Source organism: Malania oleifera, chromosome 6 (assembly GCF_029873635.1).
Source record: "Malania oleifera isolate guangnan ecotype guangnan chromosome 6, ASM2987363v1, whole genome shotgun sequence".
NCBI lineage: Eukaryota > Viridiplantae > Streptophyta > Magnoliopsida > Santalales > Ximeniaceae > Malania > Malania oleifera.
The window spans coordinates 15,579,161-15,602,490 of record NC_080422.1 but is presented as its reverse complement, the minus strand read 5'-3'; the positions used below and the strand labels follow the sequence as shown (position 1 = coordinate 15,602,490).

Below are 23,330 nucleotides of genomic sequence, written 5' to 3'. Positions count from 1 at the left end.
TTCTTGTTATTACTTCTTATCTCTTGTAATTACTTTGTATATTCCTCTCTTGACTAAATAAGATTCTTACCTCTTGCCAAAAAAAAAAAATTCAACCAAAGATCTATTATTGCTTCATTATATTTTACATAAAAAAATTATAGCAATTCGTAATAAGATAGAGAGAATACTAGAGAGAAAATATTTTCAATTAAATTATGCAAATATGTAAAAAAAAATCAAATAATTAAGTAATTATATAAAAATAAAGAAATATAGTCTTATAACACATATGTTCATTGAAAAGTATGTATACAAAATAAAGTAATTTTGTCTCAACCTTTATGCAGGGCTCTTCTAGTCCCAAATGCAAGTCAATCCTCGTTAAGAAAATTCTTAAAACGTGTTTCTGAAGGCCACTATACTGTGCTGAATACACCTTCTCCTATGCACTTTTCAGAAAAATTTATAATAATAATAATAATAATAATAATAATAATAGTAATTCATTTTTTGATTTTTGTTTTTATAAAGTAAATAAAAAGTTTATGAAAATACGTTTATTTACCTGTCTAATTTTATGTTTTTGTCGATAATTTCAAATTTTTAGGGAAATTTTGAAAATAAGATTTTATGATTTTGAAATATTTTTTATATTCATAATAAAAAAAATTCAACCAAAGATTTATTATTGCTTCATTATATTTTACATAAAAAAAAAAAAAAATGACAGCAATTCATAATAAGATGGAGAGAATACTAGAGATAAAAAGTTTCAATAATGAAGCTTTCATTTAATACAATAAAAATAAAAAATAAAAAAATAATAATACTTCTTTAAAGTACTGATAATATCTCCATAAAAGAAATATTTTGCAGAGGCAATCAAAATTTTGTCGTCTAGTCCCAAATGCAACCCAGCCCTGGTTAAACAAATCCCTTAAGAAGTGTTTCTCGGGACCCACTATACTGTGCTGACGTCACTTCACTTAACACGCCTTCTCCTACTCACTCTTCGATAATGATAATAATAATAATTCATTTTTTGGCAGTGAAGAAAACAGTTTACGTTACTTAACACGCCTTCTCCTTCTAAAATAATAATAATAATAATAATAATTCATTTTTTGGCAGTGAAGAAGACAGTTTACGTTTGTTTACCTTTGTAATTTTCTATTTTTGTTATTAATTTTTAATTTTAAAAAAAATTAAAAATAAAATTTTTATAATTTTTTAAATATTTTGACAACCTATTACTAGAATATTTTATATATTCATAATTAACTTGTTAGGATTAAATTATTTGTTTTATTCATGCTTCACAATTAAAATAAAAATAAAATGATTAATATATAAATAAAATAAAATTATCGAGAACAATCAGCGGAACCGAGAAAAAAAATTAAAATGGACACTCATTTTTCAGCATGTTGAAATGACCAAAATACCATTGACGATGCAAATTGACAAAGAGCCGGCTACTAACTGCCAAGTAACCGACCCTTCAGGCCTTCACACTTAACAGGCAATCTCTCTCTCTCTCTCTCTCTCTCTCTCTCTATAAATAGGAGCCCCATGCATACAAGTGTTTTGCAAAAACTTGGGTGGTATTTTGGGGAGAGTGGAAGTGAACATGGGTGGAAACTCTTACAGAGTGGAAGACCATTCATTTTCAGAGGCCACAGCAACGGCGCCTCATCCTCCTCCTCCTCCTCGTCCGGTGGAGGAGATTCACAGACACAGAGTCTGCCTCCCTCCCACCAAAACCACTGCTCAGAAACTCAAGCACAGGGTCTCTGAGATCTTCTTCCACGATGACCCTCTCCACAAATTCAAGAACCAACCTTACTTCACCAAATTCATCTTGGCCCTTCAGTACTTCTTCCCCATCTTCCAATGGGCTCCCACTTACTCTCTCAATCTCCTCAGGTCTGATCTCATCTCTGGCCTCACCATTGCAAGCCTCGCGATCCCACAGGTCAGCCTCCATTCCGATCCAATCCCATCATCAATGGGCTTTCGGTTTTCAATTGAGAAATGAACCTGAATGAATCACGCTGGTTTTACATTCATTACTTCCTTTAATGGGATTTGGGGGGAGGGGAGGGGTGTGGCTCTGTTTCATTGGTTTATACAAGGGACAGCCTGTGAGTAAAATTTATTTGTTTCGTTTGAGACCACAATTTTTGAGGACAAATTTGAAATTGTTCGAATTTTGACAAAACTTCACGTAATTTTGTCCAAGTTTATCAAAACGATTTATATTGCTCTGTTTTCCAAGTTTACATGGGGAAAAATCATGGGTAAATTTTAATTCTCTAATATTTATATTGCTATTAAGAAAGGTTCTATTCTGACATTGACTCCAATTCTGAAAAACAGAGATTGTTTTTCAATAATCTCCTTCTGTTTTCTGATTTGGGTTTCTGTATGCAGGGAATTAGTTATGCAAAGCTTGCAAATTTGCCACCAATAGTTGGACTCTGTTAGTATCAAATACCATACCAACTCTGCTTTCTTACTGAATCCAAGTTATAGATCAACACAAATAGTTTACTTTTCTCTGCTCTAATGGCTTCACTGAAATGGGTTTTTGTGCAGATTCAAGTTTTGTGCCACCTCTGATGTATTCTATCCTGGGGAGCTCTAGGCACCTTGGCGTTGGTCCAGTCTCAATAGCATCTCTGGTCATGGGCAGCATGCTTGGAGAAGCAGTTCATGTTGCTGAAGACCCAATTCTGTATCTTAAACTTGCTTTCACTGCCACCTTCTTTGCAGGTCTATTTCAGGCTTCTTTGGGCCTACTACGGTATTATGCACATTCCAATCTTCACTAAATATTCGAAATTATTTTTTTCCCATTTTCTTTCTTTGTTTCTTGAGTTTTAAGTGATACTGTTTTGATGAATTGCAGGTTAGGCTTTGTGATTGATTTCCTTTCAAAGGCTACTCTGGTAGGATTCATGGCTGGAGCGGCGATCATAGTATCACTGCAACAACTGAAAGGGTTGCTTGGGATTGTGCACTTTACCAGCAATATGCAAATAGTTCAAGTATTGCTTTCTGTTTTCAATCACACTGACGAGGCAAGATCTTCGCTCTTTCTTTTCTTCTTAATGATCAAATCTGTCTTCAAAAGCACAGAATCCCACGTTTACGAAGTCCCAAATTTAGAATATTAAAAAACATAAGGCTTCAGATCCATCGGTCGAAACACAGCATGAGATTTATTCATATTGTAAATTAAACTTGCGGGTGCTATTGTTGTGCAGTGGTCCTGGCAAACCATTGCAATGGGCTTCAGTTTTCTTGTGCTACTATTGACAGCAAGAAAAATTGTAAGTGACTTCTTGTTGCATCCAGAGATAGATTGCTGATCAATTATTTTATGCTTTTTATTTTTATTTATTTATTTGTTTTCTTTATTTTGATTTAAAAAAAATTAACACAGAGCATGAGAAATCCAAGACTATTCTGGATTTCAGCAGCTACCCCATTAACATCAGTTATTCTCTCCACCCTGCTGGTCTTTTTCCTGAAATCAAAAGTTCACAGGATCTCCACAGTTAAGTATAAACTTACAGTTCAAGCTTGTTCACATCAATAGCAAATATTTTGTTTTGTTTACATTTCTTGTTCTTTACTAAACTTCTAAACTGAAATTTTGGAAACAGATTGGGGAGTTGCCCAAGGGTTTGAATCCTCCTTCACCAAACATGCTATGCTTCCATGGCCACCATCTGCAAGTAGCCATCAAAACGGGCCTTGTGACTGGGATATTATCGCTCACCGTAAGTTGTCCAAAAGAACAAAAATAAAAAATATTGAATTGGCTTGTTGCCCCTTTTAGAATTACCTTCCTGCTATTTAGAATTTTAGATCCTAATGCAACAGTTCTCTAATGATCAGTTTCGTACCTTGAAATCTTCCTGCTTTTTTGTGTATGCCTGGTTTAAGAATTTTCAGAATTTTTTCAATGTTGCAGGAAGGAATTGCAGTAGGAAGGACATTTTCATCTCTGAAGAACTATCAGATAGATGGTAACAAGGAAATGATGGCAATTGGTTTCATGAACATGGTCGGTTCGTGCACTTCGTGCTATATTACCACAGGTGATTTAAGTTTCCCTCTTCTCATCTGACCTTTTCTAGCTTCACCTTTACTACCATGGCCAAGACCCATAACTCTTTTTCCCTTTAAACTAATTTTCCAGGATCATTTTCTCGGTCTGCTGTGAACTACAATGCCGGGGCACAAACAGCAGTATCGAACATAGTAATGGCATCAGCCGTGCTCATGACTCTATTGTTCCTCATGCCACTGTTCTATTACACCCCCAATTTTATCTTAGCTGCAATCATCATAACAGCTGTGATTGGGCTAATTGACTATCAAGCTGCATTTCGATTATGGAAAGTCGACAAGCTCGACTTCTTGGCTTGTTCATGTTCCTTCTTTGGTGTCCTTTTCATTTCGGTGCCGCTGGGTCTTGCCATTGCTGTAAGCTTTCTGCAATTTTAAGTTGTTCCTGCATAGCTTCCTCCTAGACTAGTAATAAGCATTGGTCCTGATATCTGTACAGCCTCTACCTGATGCTATGGCTTTAAAAATATGCTCAGGTGGGGGTTTCAGTTTTCAAGATCCTCTTGCATGTCACCAGACCAAATACTATGGTTCTAGGAAATATCCCGGGTACTCAAGTGTATCAAAGTCTTGCCCGATACCAGGAAGCTTCGAGGGTTCCCTCGTTTCTGATACTAGCTGTTGATTCTCCCATGTACTTCGCAAATTGTACTTACATACAAGAAAGGTTTGTCCAAATTGAGTTAAAACACTTAATATTTATGTCATGGGAGGCTATCTTCATATTGCCTTCTTGGGTGATGGTCATTTGATTGAGGGAATCTGTCACTGCAGGATAATGAGATGGGTGAGGGAAGAGGAAGAATGGATATTAGAAAACAAGGAGAATACATTGAAATGCATAATTTTGGACATGACAGGTATGGCTTGTTGAACTCATTTTTTCTTAAACTCATTAGAATCCTGCAGGGGTTTTCTTCTAAAGATTTTTTCATTTCTGCCTGCACTTCTGCTCTTGCTTACAATTCTGCACTTATTTTCAGCTGTGACAGCCATCGACACAAGTGGCATCGATGCACTCTTTGAACTCAGAAAGAAGCTGGAAAAAAAATCACTTCTGGTAAGAGGAGTATGCACTTAATATCAATTCAAAATGTTCCTTTTAGTCATATAAACAAGTTTTAATATTTTAATCTTATATATGCAAGGATTTTATAATTTTTTCTGACAAAATCAATAATATGCTAAAAATATTTAATAAAGAACAAAATTTGATCGAAGAAACATTTAATATTCAATCATTTGAAAGTTTTTTTGACAAATATATACTTGAATAAAAATAATTTCTATCAAAATTTAAAATTTGTAAGATGCAAAAAATATACAGCCACCAAAGAGTAATAACTTAGCAATGGATGTTTTTACGTAATATATACATATATATTTTTTCTATAGTGCTATTATTTTTTCCTCTTCAACAAATCCTTTTACAGAGATGCTTGAAAAAATAAAAAGCTGATATCCCAAAAAAGGGGGGAAAAATCGTCCATTATCTACATAAATATGATGCAGCAAACACTACATGAATATTAATGCAGGTGGTGTTTTTGTCTTTTGTTTTGTTTTTATGGTGATGGGGTATACTCTGTTTTATGTGGAAGCAGCTGGTTTTGGCAAATCCGGCGGGAACAGTAATGGAAAAGCTGCACAAGTCCAAAACATTGGAGGCATTGGTGTTGGATGGACTGTACTTGACAGTTGGAGAAGCGGTGGCCGACATTTCATCTGGGTGGAAAGCTCAGCCATGAATTTCATTTAAAACAAAATTACAGAGTAGGAGAATTCTTCTCTCCAAACAAAAAACCAAACCCCACCAGCTGCCATGAATTCAAGGCTGTAAACCATTTTACTGAAAAAATTCAATTCCTGCCCAAAAGGAATGTTGTTAGGGAGTTTTTTGTCCCTTTTTGCTGAGCAAATTTAAGGCAATAAGCAAAATTGAAAAGATGGAACGCTAGTTTTTATAAATGAAGCCATATACTGTTGTGGAGAGAGAGAGAGAGAGAGTCAAAAGCCCTTTCAACTGTTTACATCATATTCCGAAGAAAAAGACAGCCTTTTTTTTTTTTTCATATTGCCTCGCAGAGAAGTATGAATTTCATTTAAAACAAAATTACAGAGTATGAGAATTCTTCTCTCCAAACAAAAAACCAAACCCCACCAGCTGCCATGAATTCAAGGCTGTAAACCATTTTACTGAAAAAATTCAATTCCTGCCCCAAAAGGAATGTTGTTAGGGAGTTTTTTGTCCCTTTTTGCTGAGCAAATTTAAGGCAATAAGCAAAATTGAAAAGATGGAATGCTAGTTTTTATAAATGAAGCCATATACTGTTGTGGAGAGAGAGAGAGAGAGAGAGAGTCAAAAGCCCTTTCAACTGTTTACATCATATTCCCAAGAAAAAGACAGCCTTTTTTTTTTTTTCCATATTGCCTCGCAGAGAAGTATGAATTTCATTTAAAACAAAATTACAGAGTATGAGAATTCTTCTCTCCAAACAAAAAACCAAACCCCACCAGCTGCCATGAATTCAAGGCCGTAAACCATTTTACTGAAAAAATTCAATTCCTGCCCCAAAAAGAATGTTGCTAGGGAGTTTTTGTCCCTTTTTGCTGAGCAAATTTAAGGCAATAAGCCAAAATTGAAAAGATGGAATGCTAGTTTTTATAAATGAAGCCATATACTGTTGTGGAGAGAGAGAGAGAGAGAGAGAGAGTCAAAAGCCCTTTCAAATGTTTACATCATATTCCCAAGAAAAAGACAAGCCTTTTTTTTTTTTTCCATATTGCCTCGCAGAGAAGTTAGGTTAAGGTTCATTGTCTAGGCTGGTGGAAAAGAACCAGCCACCAAAGGCAACCACAAGTAACCCCTTCCAGCTCAATGAAGACGTTTTACTGCACCCAATTAACAAAAGAACGTTTATACTTTCATGTTCAAACCCAAAACTCAAATCATATTTATACTCTAAAAAATGAATTTCTAAACAAATTGAGCATGTCCTCATTCTATTTCCAGAAAACACTTATCACCATCACATTACCATCAGCCACTTCAAAACTGCGTACACTTTTACATGCAGAATTCCCACAACAAATCGAGTTTTACATGTTCTATCTTCCCATTCTTCGGATCACCTTCTTAACCACTCTGACTGCAATTTCCAGTCGCCAGAGCCATGAATCTAAGAATGGAGCCAGTAGAGCATTGTACAAGCTGATTCGAGTTTTATCCAAGTGTGCCCCCAAAGCATTGAAGAACCAGCCCTCTATAGTCCCAGAATGGTATTTGTTCTTGTCTGTTGAGTTTCTCTGCTCAATCAAACATCTGCATAGAAGCAATCTCAATTAATTGAACAGACATTGCAGTGGTTGAAAAATGCAATCTCAAGAAAAAGGCAATCTCAATTAATTGAACTGATATTACAGCTATTCATAAAGGTCCTCATATAATAATTTCTAAGAGACTATCATTCATTTTAAAATTTGGAAGATCCCAGTGCACAAGTTTATCTCAAATCCCGTGTGGCCAACGGGAGCCAGCTTTTGGAGTGTCCTATTTATTTTTTCAATTCCTGAATATTTTTTCAATTCCTAGATGTACATGGAGTTGCACATCTTTCAATTTTCGTACACAATAAAAAATATATAATCACTGTATATACCACGTGTCATGGTTTTAGAAGCCTAAAAAAATGTAGTGCCACTATATATACCATGGTTTTAGAACCCGAGTAGGTCAGATTGGTGGGCCTTGATGCTCAAACACATGATGCCAGTATGACATTATAATAAATATTTATATACATCTGATACTATAAACAAATTTTAAAAGACAGAGAAGAGTAAGATTCAATTAAAATTTTACTTAGGATCGTGTTCAGGTGCATTACTTGTTAGTTGTTACATATATCAAAGTTAAGGAGTAAATAATCAAGGGTTAATTTAGTGGTACGTTCCATTTGGAGGACTAAGGCCTCTGGTTTTGAATTCCTCCAGCTACAACAGGATAAGCAGCATTTAAAATTTTTTGTGCAGGCCACACCGTGGCAGCTTCACCCGCCAATGACCCCAGTTCACCCTGTTTGGCCAGGTAAACACTGGTTCACCTCAAAAAAGGTTTCTGGAAGTAACTGAACCACCCAGTCTAGTCTGGGTTTTAAAACCATCATATTTGCTATAATTTAGGCAAAGGGCAACCCCTCCCTCGGAAAAAAGAAAAGTGAACAAAAACAAACAAAAATAATAATTCTGTGAAGAAGAAATAATGAAATATTGAACTCTTTGATTCAAGTGTTGGAAAAATGAGGTGAGTTTCAACAAAAGCATGTAGAAAAGTGTCAGAAAAATGAGGTGAGTTTCGACAAAAGCATGTAGGAAGCCATCAGCATCTCGTTTCTGTAGGTAATATTAGAAATGCTAGTCCTAAGGAATTCTATCCTCGTAAACAAAATTTTATCAATCAAAAACCAACCACATGAGCAAGCACGACAAAAAACTCGATACAATCCAACAACAGCAGAAACACAATACCCCAATGCCCACAGCACAACTATGAATACCACACTAAACAAACAAGCCAAAGAAAAGAAAAGCAAGTAGAAAAACATTCAGCAGGTCCTCATTAATTTCTTTTCTCCTCCACAAATGAACGTAAATTAGCAATTCACTCTTGTTTTGCTACATGGTAGTGCAGAGAGAGAGAGAGAGAGAGAGAGAGAGAGCCAGCAGAAACACACTAGGGCTAGCTCCTCTTTATTTTCTATTAAACAAGAGTATACAGAGGAAGGATATGCCCATAACTCACTTAACAGTCCCCTCAAACAGGAGGATATATAGCAAAAGTTCCCTGCTTGTAACAAATATAAATTTATTCTAGAATTTCCTGAAGGTTCAGTAAACAAATCTGCTAGTTGATACTCTGATCTCTCACTGACAACGTACGAATAGCATTTTTTCAGGAGCTCTCAGATAAAACAATAGTCAACCTCAATGTGTTTGGTTTGCTCACGATATATTGGATTAGATGCAAAATAATCAGCCAGGTCAACTGACATGCAGTGTGTGTCATAGCTCTATATTTATACTTCATCGTGCAACAACAATTAGTTATCAAATTACAACCAACAGCAGCACAGCACCTGGTGATGCACTCTGGAGATACTTCAAATTCCAAACCACAATAGAAATTTGCATCAATCTACATTAGAATAACCATAGGTGTTAATTTGATATTTGAATTGTAATTGATATCCAAATTTCAGGAATCAAAAATCAAATCATAAGATTCAGTAACATTTTTCAAAACTGATTTCAAATGACGTTCATATACTATGTGCATACAACAAACAATAAAATACATTTAAATTTAACAGAAAAAATCATATATATGCTTTCTGTCAACAATACAAAGGGAAGGAGTCCAAGAAAATTATTTTTTTGTATAAAAAAACTGGACTTTATGTCGTTTAGGGGAAAGAATCAAAGCAGAAAGAATAAAAAGCAAAAATTTTAGTGTTCATCAACAAAAAACAATCATATTTCATACATATGCTCTCTAATTAAAGAGCAAAATTTTAAAATAAAATAAAATAAAACTGATATAATAATTACTAAACAAACCAACCTTTGGATCTTAATAACACAGCAAAGCAGGAATACGACCTTAGCCAACCAGCATTTTACCCCTTCTCAATGGCATTGGCAACATACTAGACTCCTCCAAGAGTTAATAATGGTTTTGTGAGGTAAAAAAAGACCGAAAGTTCTGTTTTCTCCTTTTTTTCAGCTGGAGCCAGCATAGAGAAGGAATGGAAGGCAAGTGTAAAAAAAAATCAGTAAAAAAAAAATTCTGTTTTTGGAGTTTTAAAGCAGTCAAATCCAGTTGGTTAAAAGGATCTTTTAGAAAGGATCTGATGAAAAGGAGTTTACTGAGATTGCTCTAAAAAATGTTTGGGCCCCCTATAAAAGGAGTTGCTAGAAAGAAAATGTTGGCTTTTAATGTTGGGTAAAGAAGTAGTAAGATGCTTGAAAGTATTTAAAATGATTAAAAATGGGTATGTATTTTTTTTGGAAATGCAATTAATGCATTGAAAATTTTGAAAATTTTGAAAACAAAAACAAAAAAAAAAAAAAAAACTTAGCACAACAATGAAATAGAATAATTTGTAGAGAAAAAATTTAGTTTTTAGCTTTTAAAAGCTTCAAATCCATAAGTTCTACAATCTCCCCCAAAAAGCTAAAAGCTGGATTTTTAAAATCTAAAAAGTGGTTTACCAAACACCTTATACCCAGCTTTTAATTTTAAAAAGAAGTTGAGGGAAAGAGGGGGGGTGCCGGAGGACTCAACCTTGACAGGTTCACATGATTGGATATAGGGATGTAAATGCGTGCTCAATAGCTCGACTCTACTCGAGTTCGAGTCAAGTTCAAGCTTTGTAATACTACTCATGAGCTTAATCGAGCTTTTTCATTTTGTTATTTTTATGTTATATAAGTCATATAATATATATTTCATACATATATTTAATATTATATAAGCATTATATATAATTTATACATGTATCTAAAATTAATTTATAACTTTCAAAAGTGGGCACGATAAAAGCCAAATAGATTTCTTCTTAACTAGGAATGGGGATCATCTATCTTGTAAGGGTTGTAAAGTTATCCCAGATGAACATTTGGCTACACAACATAGAGTCCAAGTATTAGATATACATATTTAAAAATGAAAGAAAAAGAGTAACATAAATCAACATAGGAGGATTAGATGATGGAGTTTGAAGGGAGATAATATAGTAAAATTCAAATATTAAATGATTAAAGAGTGTGATTGGACTAAAGGGAATTAGGTAGATGCAAATATTGTTTGGAATAAAATAGCTAATTCTATCATAAGGATAGCAAAAGAGTTTTTAGGTGAGTCGAAGGAAGATTCTTACAAAGTAAAGAAGTCCAAAAGGACGTTAAAACAAAAATAATTTGGTATAAAATATAGCAAAATTGTAGAAATATAGAAAATCTTGAAAAATATAACGAGGCAAGAAAAAATACAAAAGAAAAGGAAAAAAAAACTAACTATTAGTGAACCTAATCACAATGCTTATGATACTATATGTGCTAGTTTAGATACGAAAAAAAAAAAAGGAAAAAGACATTTATAAACTTGCTAGAGTAAGAGATAGAAAATGCAAAGATTTAGGTGATAGTAAATGTATAAAAGATGAGAATGATAATGCCCTAACTAGAGAAGAAGACATAAAAGAGAGGTGGCGAAGATACTTTAATAAGTTGTTTAAGAAAACCAAAATAGAATATTGGACTTGGAAGTGACAAATGAGGAGAAGACTAGAAATACGAGATTTATTCGCAAAATTAGAGTTCTTGAAGTTAAGATGACATTAAAAAAGATGAAAGGTGGGAAATCTATAAAGATCAGATAAAATATCAATTGAACTTTGAAAATGTTTAGGTGATAAAGGAAATATTTGGTTAAATAATTTATTCAACATTATTATAAAAATCAAGAAAATGTCAAAAGAATGGAGGAAAAGTACGTTAATACCTTTATACAAAAATAAAGGTGATATTCAAAACTATAATAACTATTATGGAATTAAGATTATGAGTCATACAATGAAATTATGAGAAAGAATAATTGAACATAAAATAAGGCTAGAAACGAGAATTTTAGAAAATAAATTTGGTTTTATGCTTGGGAGATCAACATAGAAGTTATTCATCTTTTAAGAAGCTTAATGGAAAATTTTGGAGAAAAGAAAAGGGACTTGTATATAGTTTTTATTGACCTAGAGAAAGCTTATGATAGAGTACCTAGGAAAGTTGAAAAGGGACTTGTATATGGTTTTTATTGACCTAGAGAAAGCTTACGATAGAGTACCTAGGGAAGTTCTTTAATGGATCTTAGAAAAAACGAGGGTTTGCAGTAAATATACTGAGCTCATCAAGGATACGTACAGTAGAGTAGTGACTAGCGTATGAGGGGAATCTAAAGATTCTTCAATCACAATAGGTGTACATCAAGGTTTTACTTTGAGTCCTAGTGATTGATGAACTTACTAGGAATATTCAAAATGAGATCCCTCGGTGTATGTTGTTTACAAATGATATCGTATTGATTGATGATAGTAAGAGCGGAGTGGAATCTAAACTAGAACTTTGGAAAGCCACATTAGAGTCTAAAGGGTTTAGGATAAGTAGGAATAAGACAGAATATATAAAATGTAATTTCAATAATATAAGTAGTAGTGGAGAGAAGATTAAACTTAATAATCAAGAGATTAATAGCACTAATAGATTTAGATATCTTGAATCTATTACCCAAATGAAAGGGACAATTGAAGAAGACACAGTACATAGAATTAAACCACGTTTGGTAAAATGGAGGAGTGTGTCAAGTGTGTTGTGTAATCATAGAATATCCTTAAAATTAAAAGGAAAGCTTTATAAGACGGTTATAAGACTGACTATGCTATGGTTTAGAATGTTGGACAACTAAGAAACAAAGTGTAACAAAAGTAAAAGTTGTTGAAATGTGAATGTTAAGGTGGATGAGTGGTATAACATTAAAAGATAAGGTAAAAAATAAGCATATACATAATAAATAAGGCATAACACCGATAGAAGACAAGATAAGGGTGGGGCAGCTAGAAGGTTTGGGCATTTAAAACGCAAGCCTAATAGAGCACCTTTGAGGAGGATTGAGTTAGTTATTGTTTCTAACATGAAAAGGTGTAGGAGTAGGCCAAAAATAATTTAGAATGAGGTAGTGAGGAATGATTTAATAGCTCTCAATCTAATAGAGGAAAACGCTCTCGATCGAGTGAATTGGCAGAAAAGGATTCATGTAGCCGGCCCTACCTAGTGGGATTGAAGGCTTCTTCTTGTTGTTGTATTTAAAATTAGTTATAACCAAATCAAACTTAATCAAGTCGAGCTCGAGTTTCAAGAATTCGTTGCCAAGTAGATATCAAGTTCGACAATTTTGAGATCAACCGAGAGTATCCCACTATATTGACTCGGCCCAAATACACCCCTAATTGGATATGAGAGGTTCAAAATGGTGTGAATTGATAGATTTGACGACAATTTAGATTTTTTTTTTATTCTCCGATAAGATTTGAATCGATTTGGTGTGGAATTGATACAAATTATGCAATTCAACTTACAAATCTTCATATTCTAACAACCATGGTCTAACCATAAATCTATGTATGACCATGATTTCAATAAAGCAAAGCACGATTTGTACCTCTGGAGATACAAATTCTAAATTGCATCTCTGTGATTAGTTTGTCAAGGTGGAGCACCAAGAAATTGACTAAGTAAAAAGGAGACATTTGGTCGGCTCTCTATGATATAATTCAATTCTCCAACCAATATTTTATGTCGTGTAGGATCATATGGCAACTCATTGTGTTGTTTGGATCCATGCTAGTATTTGCATGCTTTGACCCAACGTTTTTCCTTGTTTCTCAAATAGTAGGTCAAGAACATATTACTTATGAGAAAGTGAATTATCATGATGAACTCTAGCAACATCAACGCCCAAGAAGTATCTCAATTGGCTAAGATCTCTAAGCTTAATCTAATTTTATGGGAACATTTTCAACTCTACAATTCCTTAACTATCATCCCCTAATCCTATTGACACAAGTTGAACACTTCACTTGTGAAGGGTTGTGCAATACTAGTTGTAGCACACTAGCTTAACTTGTCAGGCGAAATTTAACCGCGGTCTCACCATATGAACAAATTCACAATCATCAAATATGAAGCAAGAACAGTAAGCAATTGTGAAAGCAATAGAAGCAATAAGCAACCATGAAATCAAAGAAGGAATTCATTCCGCAACAAATTGTAAAGCAACAGAATTCACTAATCACACCTCCATAAGCGACATGTTTGGCTAAGGAGGCAAGTAGGTTAAACACGTTGACAATAGCGAATGAATTGTACAATGATTAATGAACACTCACCTTCCCCCAGAAAGCCTTCTATGCTATTGTCTCTATCACTAGGAAACATCAAAGTGACAAAGAGTCATATTCACTTTTTTCACTAAGGTATTATCCTACTCAAGGAATAAAACCAACACTAGTATTTACACGATGATTATCTATCCCATGTGCACAAGACAAACATTTATAGGCAAGTATAATGCACTAAACAAGCCTGGCTTGTGGCACCTATGATCACAATACCATCTACATAAGAAATTAAGAGTATTTTCCCTCTAGTGCAAAGGTGAATAATAAAATGATCTACTATGCATCTCTAAAGAACAAAATACATCACAACATTACTAAACCTACCAGTAACATCCCATATAAGTTTGTTTTAGGTAATAGGGAAACTACCCATGGACAATTCTGTTTTAAGTGATAAGGAACTACCTATGGACAATTCTGTTTTAAGTGATAGGGAACTACCTTTGGAGAATTCTGCTTCTTCTTTACCATTTTCACTTTTTACAAAGATCTACTTGCGATCTACCAAGATCAGATCTACTTGTGATTTAACAAGATCTTGGTCTCCACAATCTATTGATTCCAGTTAAGTTTCTTTAGCAATGCAGAGCCAAAGTGATTTATTGTGCTTCCAAGAATAATACTTTTCCATTTCTTTGTTGTTTCTATGTCATAAATATGCATTTATGAACATCCCCACGGAATTGTCAACAAAAAAAAAATTAGAATAAAAAATGGGCAAAAAATAAGAAAAGGAGGTTGACAATGAAACTATCCCTGCAGGGCACAACAGAGAGTGATTTGAGATCAGATGAGAAGTCCCTCCAACAGAGCAACTATCATTGTTGCCGCAGCTCAGGGCAGAGCCTCCCCAAGCTCTCCGTCTGGCTCATCCTCTTTCTCCCTCACATACATCATCTGCATGCTCAAGCTCATTTACACCTCACATGCGCCTGCAATGACGTCCCCTTTCTACAACTTGTTCCCACCTCACACGCTGTTTGTGGCTGGTTCTCTTCTCAACATTGTTCTGCTCATAATCAATTTCTGCAATCAAGCCTTATTTACCTGGGCCCTCGGGCTGTCCACATCTTCCAGATGCAGATTGCCCCATATTTGTAAATGGTTTAAGACTTTTCCTATTTAGTAATTTAAATTTCAAATAACATCATTTTGGTTTATTAAAAAAAAAATTCAAATTTCTTCTTCTCTTCCTTTATTCCCAGTCCCCCCCCCCCCCCCCTCTCTCTCCATCTCTCTCTGTCCACATCTTGAAGTTGCAGATTGCCCCATATTTGTAAATGGTTTCAGACCTTTCCGATTTTAGCATTTTAAATTTCAAAAACACCATTTTGGTTTTTAAAAAAAAAAAATCAAATTTCTTCTTCTTTTTCTTCTTCTTCTCTTCCTTTATCCCCCATTCCCCTCTCTCTCTCTCTCTCCATATATGCATACACACACACACACATATATAGTAGAACATAACACGCAGTTTAGCAATGTGAGGAGGAACAAATAATCAAGTCCATTATAACACATTTACTACCAAGAGGGTTTATCCTATCAACAGTGACATAAGGGAAAATCTTCACAATAATCAAATATCTACTCTGAACAAGAAGCTTGACAAGGGGAAGTGAAAATAACCCTTAAGGGAGGCATTTGGCTTAAGTTATTTTAAATGCCCTCTCAGGGCTAAGGGGAGTGATGTAGGACAGATATTAGAATTTATTTATATAGATAGAATTGAAAGAATTAGGAGGAGAAGAAGAAGAAGAAGATAAGAATAAGAGAAGAAGAGAGCAAGAAGAAGAAGAGAAGTAGCAGCAGCAGTGGGAAGATAGAACAGAAAGAGAAGAACAAAGAAGAAAAAGAACCTGAAGGAGAGAGAGAGAGAGAGAGAGAGAGAGAGAGGGAAACTGCAATCTGATTCAAACAATAACTGTACAATAATTTACATGTCCAGCACTCGTACCCACTACTAACTAGAACACATATTTACATAAAGGCCCCAATAAAACAAGATATTACAAAATAATCCTAAAGTACTTAAATACACAAAATAACCCTAAATTGACTAAACTTCTAAAATAACAAGACTTTCCCAACTAAAATATAAAAACCTAGATACAATATGAACATCTAAAATCCTCCATTGGTTATTCTCCATCAAACATTTGTTAGAGAAAACTCAACCTCGAGTTTTGTAATGGCGCAGTAGCTATAGCTCCATGTGTGGGAACAAAGTCAAACATGCAGGCAAATAAAGAGGAGGCACGATCTGCATTGCATCGTCAATCACCATTTGAGAATATGTAGTAGATTGTCCAACCGCAAGTAGCATAGAAGGCTGCAGTGTCCTCTGATAAAATAACAAGTCCTCCAAACAAGAAATGAATTTAATATCCAAATCTATTGGCAGCTCAAGCAAATATGCATTCGGACCATACTCTAAGACGATGGACAATATTTCACTAGATTTTGTTAGGGATAATGTAGAGGGAGAAGACAAAAGGGATGGAGGAGCAAGTTTACTGGATTGAGGAGAAATAATCTCAAGAGGATTTTCAACAATAGGTTCCATGATAAAAGAATTTTCAACACTCTACAGCACCAAATTGTTCCTCACTCTTTGGGTTAGAAATGGAAAATTGAGGTTGAAGAGCAAGGGCATTGACAAGCATATCCGTCCTAGTAGTTGGCAACTCATCTTGCTGTTCATTGCAAGTTTTCAACAACCAAGTGTGATGACAAATCAAGGTCCATATCTCTGGCCTAGAGGCTCCAACAATGCTTAGGGTAACTAAAGAAAAGTCTACGACCTCATTTTGAGAAGATTCATGGCTCACATCAGCAGAAGAACCAAAAAAATGTGCACTAGTTATATGCATGTCATTTATGTAGTCATGATATTCCATTATGCAACAATTTGGATGGGCATTTTTGATATCCTCAACAAGTTGAGTTTTCTATTGAAAATCTTTGGTGGGCCTAGGACTACCTTCTGACCATTGAGAAGATTCATGAGTCACGTCCACTAAAGAATCAAAAAATTGTGCACTAGTAATATGCAAATCATTTTTGTAGTCATGATACTCAATTACAAAAGAATTTGCATTGGCACTTCTGATATTTCATTGTTTATCCTCAACAATTTGAGTTCTCTTGAACATCTTGTGAGGATCTAGGAACTGCGTGACCATGGAGAAATTGATCTAGAATGATGAAATTCTTTAAGATAGGAAGTGGTGTTATAGATTGGTGGTTGGAGAGATCTCTCAGCTTCCAAAGCCATGTGGTAAGCCTGATATAGAGTAGTGGGATATTTTTGAATTCGCATAATCATAAACCTTTTGATTCATCCATCAACCCTTTCTTGAACAAAATGACCATTCTAGGTTCCTTGCTAAGAGCACACCGATAAATGAGGTCTCTAAATTTGAGGTAATAATCGGTGACACTAGAAGAAAGTTGTCTAGGACTACACAGTTGGCCCAGTAGTTGTTGAGAATTGCCAACTATGTAGGAACCACATACACAGAATTTACTCCTTTTTTTTTTTTCAAACAGAGAGTAAATATGGATCGATGCAAACTCAAACAAGTTCTAAATAGATAAGCAACATTAAAACAATTTCTATGAAGTCCAAGTAGTGCAAGTCTATATAAAGTTACCAAAACCTCCATGTTCTGACTTCGTAGTTTCGAGATCACTTCAACTTCTCACAGATGCTTCAAGAAATGTGACAGAACACAGATTTTACCCTCCAAAAATATGAACCAAGAAATCCAAGATTAGTTTCTTCAAAATAAACATAAAAATCTCAAAGAAGAAAGCAATTTGTCGCTGTAAATCTCAAAACACAGCAACTAGGCTTCAATTTGGATGTTAGCAGACCTTCAAAACTCTGAAATTTGCTCAAGCAGCCCAAGATAGGCTGTGTTTCACCTTGGGAATGCGAACCAAGATTGATAATTCAATATTCACTCAGAAAGCTTCAAAATATCAGGTAAAATCCAAATTCTCAAAGCTGGAAGTAATTTCTCATGAATCTGGGGAAAACAGGGCAAGTCCAGCAACTTCCCCACGTGCATGGCCAGCATGTCGAGCGCATGAGCCGCTGGCGATGGACCTCCAGCAACAGGTCCTGGCTGGGGAAAGACCAGGGCATATGGATTCCAGTGATGATGGAGGTGTAGCAAAAAAAATGCAAGAAATAGGAGATTTAGAAGGGCTGCCGGCTGGGGCAGTTTCAGGTGGCACGTGGGGACCACTCCTTTACCAGATGGAGAGGATATTGCAAAGGAAGGGGTTTCGGGGGTGTCTGATTGTGGTGATAAGGGAGGTGTTGTGGTTTGGTTGGTGGAAAATGGTGCTCGAATTTTAGGGACATGACTCTATTTCTGGGAAGTTTTGGCAGTGCTACAGTGTTTGAATTCCTGGGAATTCCGCCATCAAATGGCTGCGTGGTGATCATGGTTTGCTCTGATACCAATTTGATGCAGGACAGATATTAGAATTTATTTCTATATATATATATATATATATATATATAGATTAAATTGAAAGAATTAGAAGAAGGAGAAGGAGAAGGAGAAGAGATAAGAAGGAGAAGATGAGAGAAGTAGCAGCAGCAGTGGGGAGACAGAACAGAAAGACAAGAAGAGAGAAGGGGAAGGTCAGAGACAGAATTAGAAGAGAAAAGAGAAGGAAGAAGGAGAAGAGAGGAGGAGGAGGAAGAGGAGGAGAACCTGCAGGGGAGAGAGACAAAGAGAGAGGGAGAGAGACAGAGACAGAGACAGAAAGGGAAACTGCAATCTGATTCAAACAGTAACTGTACAATAAATTACATGTCCAGCACTTATACCCACTACTAACTAGAACACATATTTTAAATAAAGGTCCCAATACCCAAGGTCTTAAATTTCGATTTCGACTCAAATTTCGAAGCTCCAAAAGTACTTAAATTTCGACGGAAATTTTGATTTCAATGTCAATTTCGATTTTGATTTCGAAAAATAATGGAAATCAGTGGTAAAACATGGAATTCTTTTACAAAGCTTTAGAAATGATTAATAGACATAATAATGTAAGTTTTAGGACTAATATATTACAAGTAAATACATCTATGCTGTGTATGAGGTGGAAAAGTTGTAATATAATATGTGCATCAAACATATTTGTAAGATAATGTACATTTAACATATTTAGTGAATCAGTTAACACAAATGAAATTCATAAGTCACTTAAATATTTTCTATAAACAAATAATGATAATTTAGACAAGAATGGTTAGATAAAATGTTGTTGTAGGTTTATTTTTTCATAAAATTTCAAAAACACTTGTAATAATCTTTTGTTTTGATAAAAATAAATAAAATAATTTAAGAGAGAAATTTCACTTCATTCCTAACATTGCATAGTTCAAATTTCGACAAGTTTCGCTAAAATTTCAAAATTTCGATAAATTTCGGATAATTTGTTGAGATTTTAATGGAAATTATGCAAGACGGAAATCGACTGCCATTTCAATTTCGAGGGTCACGGAAACCGAAATTTTTGACAATCTCATGGAAATTTAAGATCATGCCAATACCCAATACTAACTAGAACACATATTTACATAAAGGGCCCAATAAAACAAGAAATTACAAAACAAACCTAAAGTACTTAAATACACAAAATAAACCTAAATGGACTAAACTTCTAAAATAACAATTTCAGAATAAAACATAAAAACCTACATACAATATGAACATCTAAAATACACCATTGGTGGTTCTCCCTCAGGGAGGCTCGTCGTGGTGTACACAGCCTTACCCCTGCTTTTATGCAAGGGGGCTGTTTTTATTGGGACTCAAAACTATTGATCCAAAGCCACCCTCAAAGAGGAAACAAAAAAAAAAAAAAAACTACATTCCATTCATGTTGTTAGGCTTAAAAAAGACAATCTTTGAAACAACCACAAAGGTCCACCGTCCACAATGAGGACAAGTATTGAATCCTATACCAAATCATCGAAGAAGATATCTTCTTTCCTGCAAACATATATGCATTCTGCTCCAACCAAGTCCTAAAAAGCGCCCTCACCTAAACAATACCAAACCATCTAAACTCCTCTCAAAACCTAAAAAAGAGATAGTCAATAGATTGTCCATGGATTCTGGGCTGACCCAGTTCTCTCCAGATAGTCTAAATAAATCATTCCACGCCCTCCATGAAAAGGAACAACGAAGGGAATAAATGAGAGACATAAAGAACAAACATGCAGAGAAGCCTTACAAGGCCTCCAACACTACAACAATAGTGTAAACTCTATTAAGAACAACTAACTAAATAAAAGCCTTAATACTGGAGGGGACTTTGGCCTTCCAAATAGTAAGATGAAGCAATAAAGACATGTCCTTATGAGTCAAATACTCTATAAAAGATTTGCAAGAATACTTCCCAAAGACAAGGACCCACAACCAGTAGTCTGTCCTAAAAGGACAAATATCCTCAAACAAGCATAATAAGGAGGTGAGCTCCAAAAACTCCCTACCATTGACCCCCAAAAATGAATACGAGAATTCATCCCCATTTAGAAATAAAGAAATAAAAATAGGATTATAATGCAAAGAGGACCGCCTAAGCAAACAAAGAAAATAAGTGCAAAGCACAGAATCTCCCAACCAAATGTCTTCCCAAAACCGATGCAGCAACATCACTCGCAATAAATTTAGTATAAGGAATAAAAAAGAGGATAAATCTGCAAAATACACTTCTAAGGACTCAAAAGAACAATTCAGCACCAAATTAGCATCCTAACCATTACCCTGCAATCCAAATTTAATTTGAATAACTTTGTGCCAAATTTACCCATTAAGATAATGTTCTTAGACACCAACATACCAAGATCCAAAGCCCCTCCCTTTTAGACCAACTAACTTAATGATCCCTTTTCTCCCCCACCCCAGACCATAAGAAATTCCTTATTAACCAATATTTCTAGCAATGCCCACATGAATTCAAAAAATAGACAAGGAATAGAGAGGACTACAAGTGACACATGCCTGAAAGTAATACGCACATGGTGCACCTAGAGAGAATAAAACACCCTTCTAACTGTCCAACTGCTTGGACACCTTATCCACCACAAGGTTCCAAAATAAAACCAACCTATGATTACCGCCCAAAGGCACTCCTAGATAAGTCAAAGGCCAATCAAGAGTACCACAACCAGCCAAAGAGGACAACTCTAAAGATCTAGACTTACTCAAATTGGTACAAGCTAACTCACTCTTCCCCAAAATTATTTTCAAACCAAAGACCCTCTCAATCAATTGCAAAAAAGTAATCACATTTACAAAAGACTCAACTGTGATCTTACAAGAAAAAAATATATATCATCTGCAAGCTGAAGATGAACACCCCATACCCCCGAACTCCTTACTTCAATTCCTCTAACAAATCCCTTGTTGACAGCCCTATAAATCAATCTACTGAAGATGTGAACCACAAGAACAAACAAAGAAGATGAGAGTGGATCCCCATGCCTAAACCAACCCCCACCCCTCCTAAGCCCAAAACCACGATATAGGCTCTTCGTTAATAATAACTGAAAAGTAGGCATTCAACAAGCCCTCTTTCACCAAAACCCTTCCTCATAAAAATTTTATCTAGAAAATTCCAACTTACTCGATCATAAGCCTTTTCAAAATCAGCTTTAAACAGTCTCCTTTTCAAAACCAACTTTAAACAGCCTCCTTTTCTTTCCTCCCATGAAGATCCTTAACAACCTCATTTGCTACTAAAATAGCATCCACAATCTACCTACACCCCACAAACGCACTTTGAGCCAGTGAAATAATGTCTCCTATCACAAAACTCAGCCTAACAACTAGAACCTTAGCAATAATCCCACACACAGTAGCCACCAAACTGGTCAAGGATCTACAACTTTAATAGATCTACTCTTCTTAGGCACCAAAGTGATGAAACTTGACTTAATACTCTCACCCAAAATTCCATTAAAATAGAACTCATGAATATCTTCGTTAAATCTTCCTTAATGACATCCTAACAATCCTGAACGAAGCCATCTTAAACCCATCCAAACCCCGAGGCTTGTTAGGAACCCATTCCAATCCCTACATATTGGCCATTTGGCCTACAAACATCGTCCTCAATAAAAAAAATGGCAAAAAGGATTTTACAATCTCCTAAGCTATCAAACAAGAATCAATAGCAACCTCAAACAACAACCCCCCCCCCCCCCCCCCCAACTCCAAAAAACAAAATCCCTAATCATACTCCCCTTCTCCTTGCCATTAATTGTGCCTCATTTTTAAACCAATTATGATTTTTTACTAGTATTTTAAATTTTATGTACCAATAATATAAATAAATAAAATAAAAAAATTTGGGGGTTTTCTTGTATCTATGTCAAAAATTATGGAAACAAAAATCAAATCTAAAAACCTAGACAGAAACAAGAAACTAGAAAGTAAAAACTACTAACATGTTTGGTTACTGTTTCTAGAACTAAAACAATTTTCTTTAAAAAAGATAATAATAATTGAAAGCAGATTTAGTTTCATCCCTAAATCAAATAACATTGAAAATATAATTAAAATAATGAAAATGCACAAAAAAAAAAAAAAATACAATTCATTATAATAAAAATAATTTAAATTTAAATTATTTACATAATTATTATATTTCTTAAACTCACTTTATAGCACTCCAAGAACAATATTGTTATATATGACAATGAAAAATAGTAAATAAGAAATTTATTGAATACCTTTTATTATTTTTTCAAATTTTGGAATTTTTTTTTGGATATTTTTTTCTTTTAAATATATTATTAATTCAACAAGCCATTTTATTTTATTTTTTATGATATATCGTATGTGGAATGATTTATTCCACAGAAGTGATTTGTGGATGCCAAGGTACAGTGGCAACAAGTTGCTACAACTGAAAAATCATTAAAATTTAGTTTAGAGTTTTTGCCAAAAATAATTGAAAGGCGAAGGTGTTGGGCCAAATTCCCTAAGCTACAATTCATATGCAAGCCCCAAGGTGCCATCAATTGTTGAGATTTATCAGATCAGATGACCTCTCTGTTGGGCCCTGCACCAAATGAATATGTTCCCATCTCACTCCTGACGAGTGCACCAATGCATCAAAATAGAAAAATAACTGCACAGAAGTGGGAAAATGCGCCAATATGACAGT

At 34.8% G+C, this 23,330-nt stretch overlaps 2 protein-coding genes across 8 annotated transcripts in view; one reads left to right on the top strand and one right to left on the bottom strand.

The window, feature by feature from the left end:
* The first annotated feature begins 1,559 nt into the window (after positions 1 to 1,559).
* LOC131158357 (probable sulfate transporter 3.4) lies at positions 1,560 to 6,090 on the top strand. The gene is made up of 13 exons (XM_058113169.1): positions 1,560 to 1,957; positions 2,416 to 2,464; positions 2,581 to 2,788; positions 2,894 to 3,065; positions 3,252 to 3,317; positions 3,431 to 3,544; positions 3,654 to 3,770; positions 3,965 to 4,091; positions 4,193 to 4,479; positions 4,599 to 4,789; positions 4,897 to 4,982; positions 5,106 to 5,182; positions 5,727 to 6,090. The coding sequence occupies exons 1-13, from the start codon at positions 1,613 to 1,615 to the stop codon at positions 5,868 to 5,870; spliced, it is 1,983 nt and encodes a 660-aa protein (XP_057969152.1). The 5' UTR covers positions 1,560 to 1,612; the 3' UTR covers positions 5,871 to 6,090.
* Positions 6,091 to 7,045: 955 nt separating this feature from the next.
* LOC131158083 (uncharacterized) overlaps positions 7,046 to 23,330 on the bottom strand; it is a 40,094-nt gene continuing 23,809 nt past the window's right edge. For 2 of the 7 annotated variants that reach the window (XM_058112662.1, XM_058112663.1), the window contains one exon: positions 7,046 to 7,444. In XM_058112662.1, the coding sequence (XP_057968645.1) occupies positions 7,437 to 7,444 (8 nt within the window). In that variant the 3' untranslated portion in view covers positions 7,046 to 7,436. Of the gene's footprint in view, positions 7,445 to 8,719; positions 9,317 to 17,782; positions 17,873 to 23,330 lie in introns of those variants that run through there. The other 5 variants (XM_058112665.1, XM_058112664.1, XR_009137404.1 and 2 more) reach the window with 4 other exon arrangements.

Excerpts from the sequence above, each read along its gene's own strand:
- LOC131158357 (XM_058113169.1), top strand. The coding sequence starts at position 1,613 with ATGGGTGGAAACTCTTACAGAGTGGAAGACCATTCATTTTCAGAGGCC. Across the intron at positions 3,545-3,653 it reads AAGTTCACAGGATCTCCACA|ATTGGGGAGTTGCCCAAGGG; the intron begins GTTAAGTATAAA and ends TTTTGGAAACAG. Across the intron at positions 4,790-4,896 it reads TGTACTTACATACAAGAAAG|GATAATGAGATGGGTGAGGG; the intron begins GTTTGTCCAAAT and ends CTGTCACTGCAG.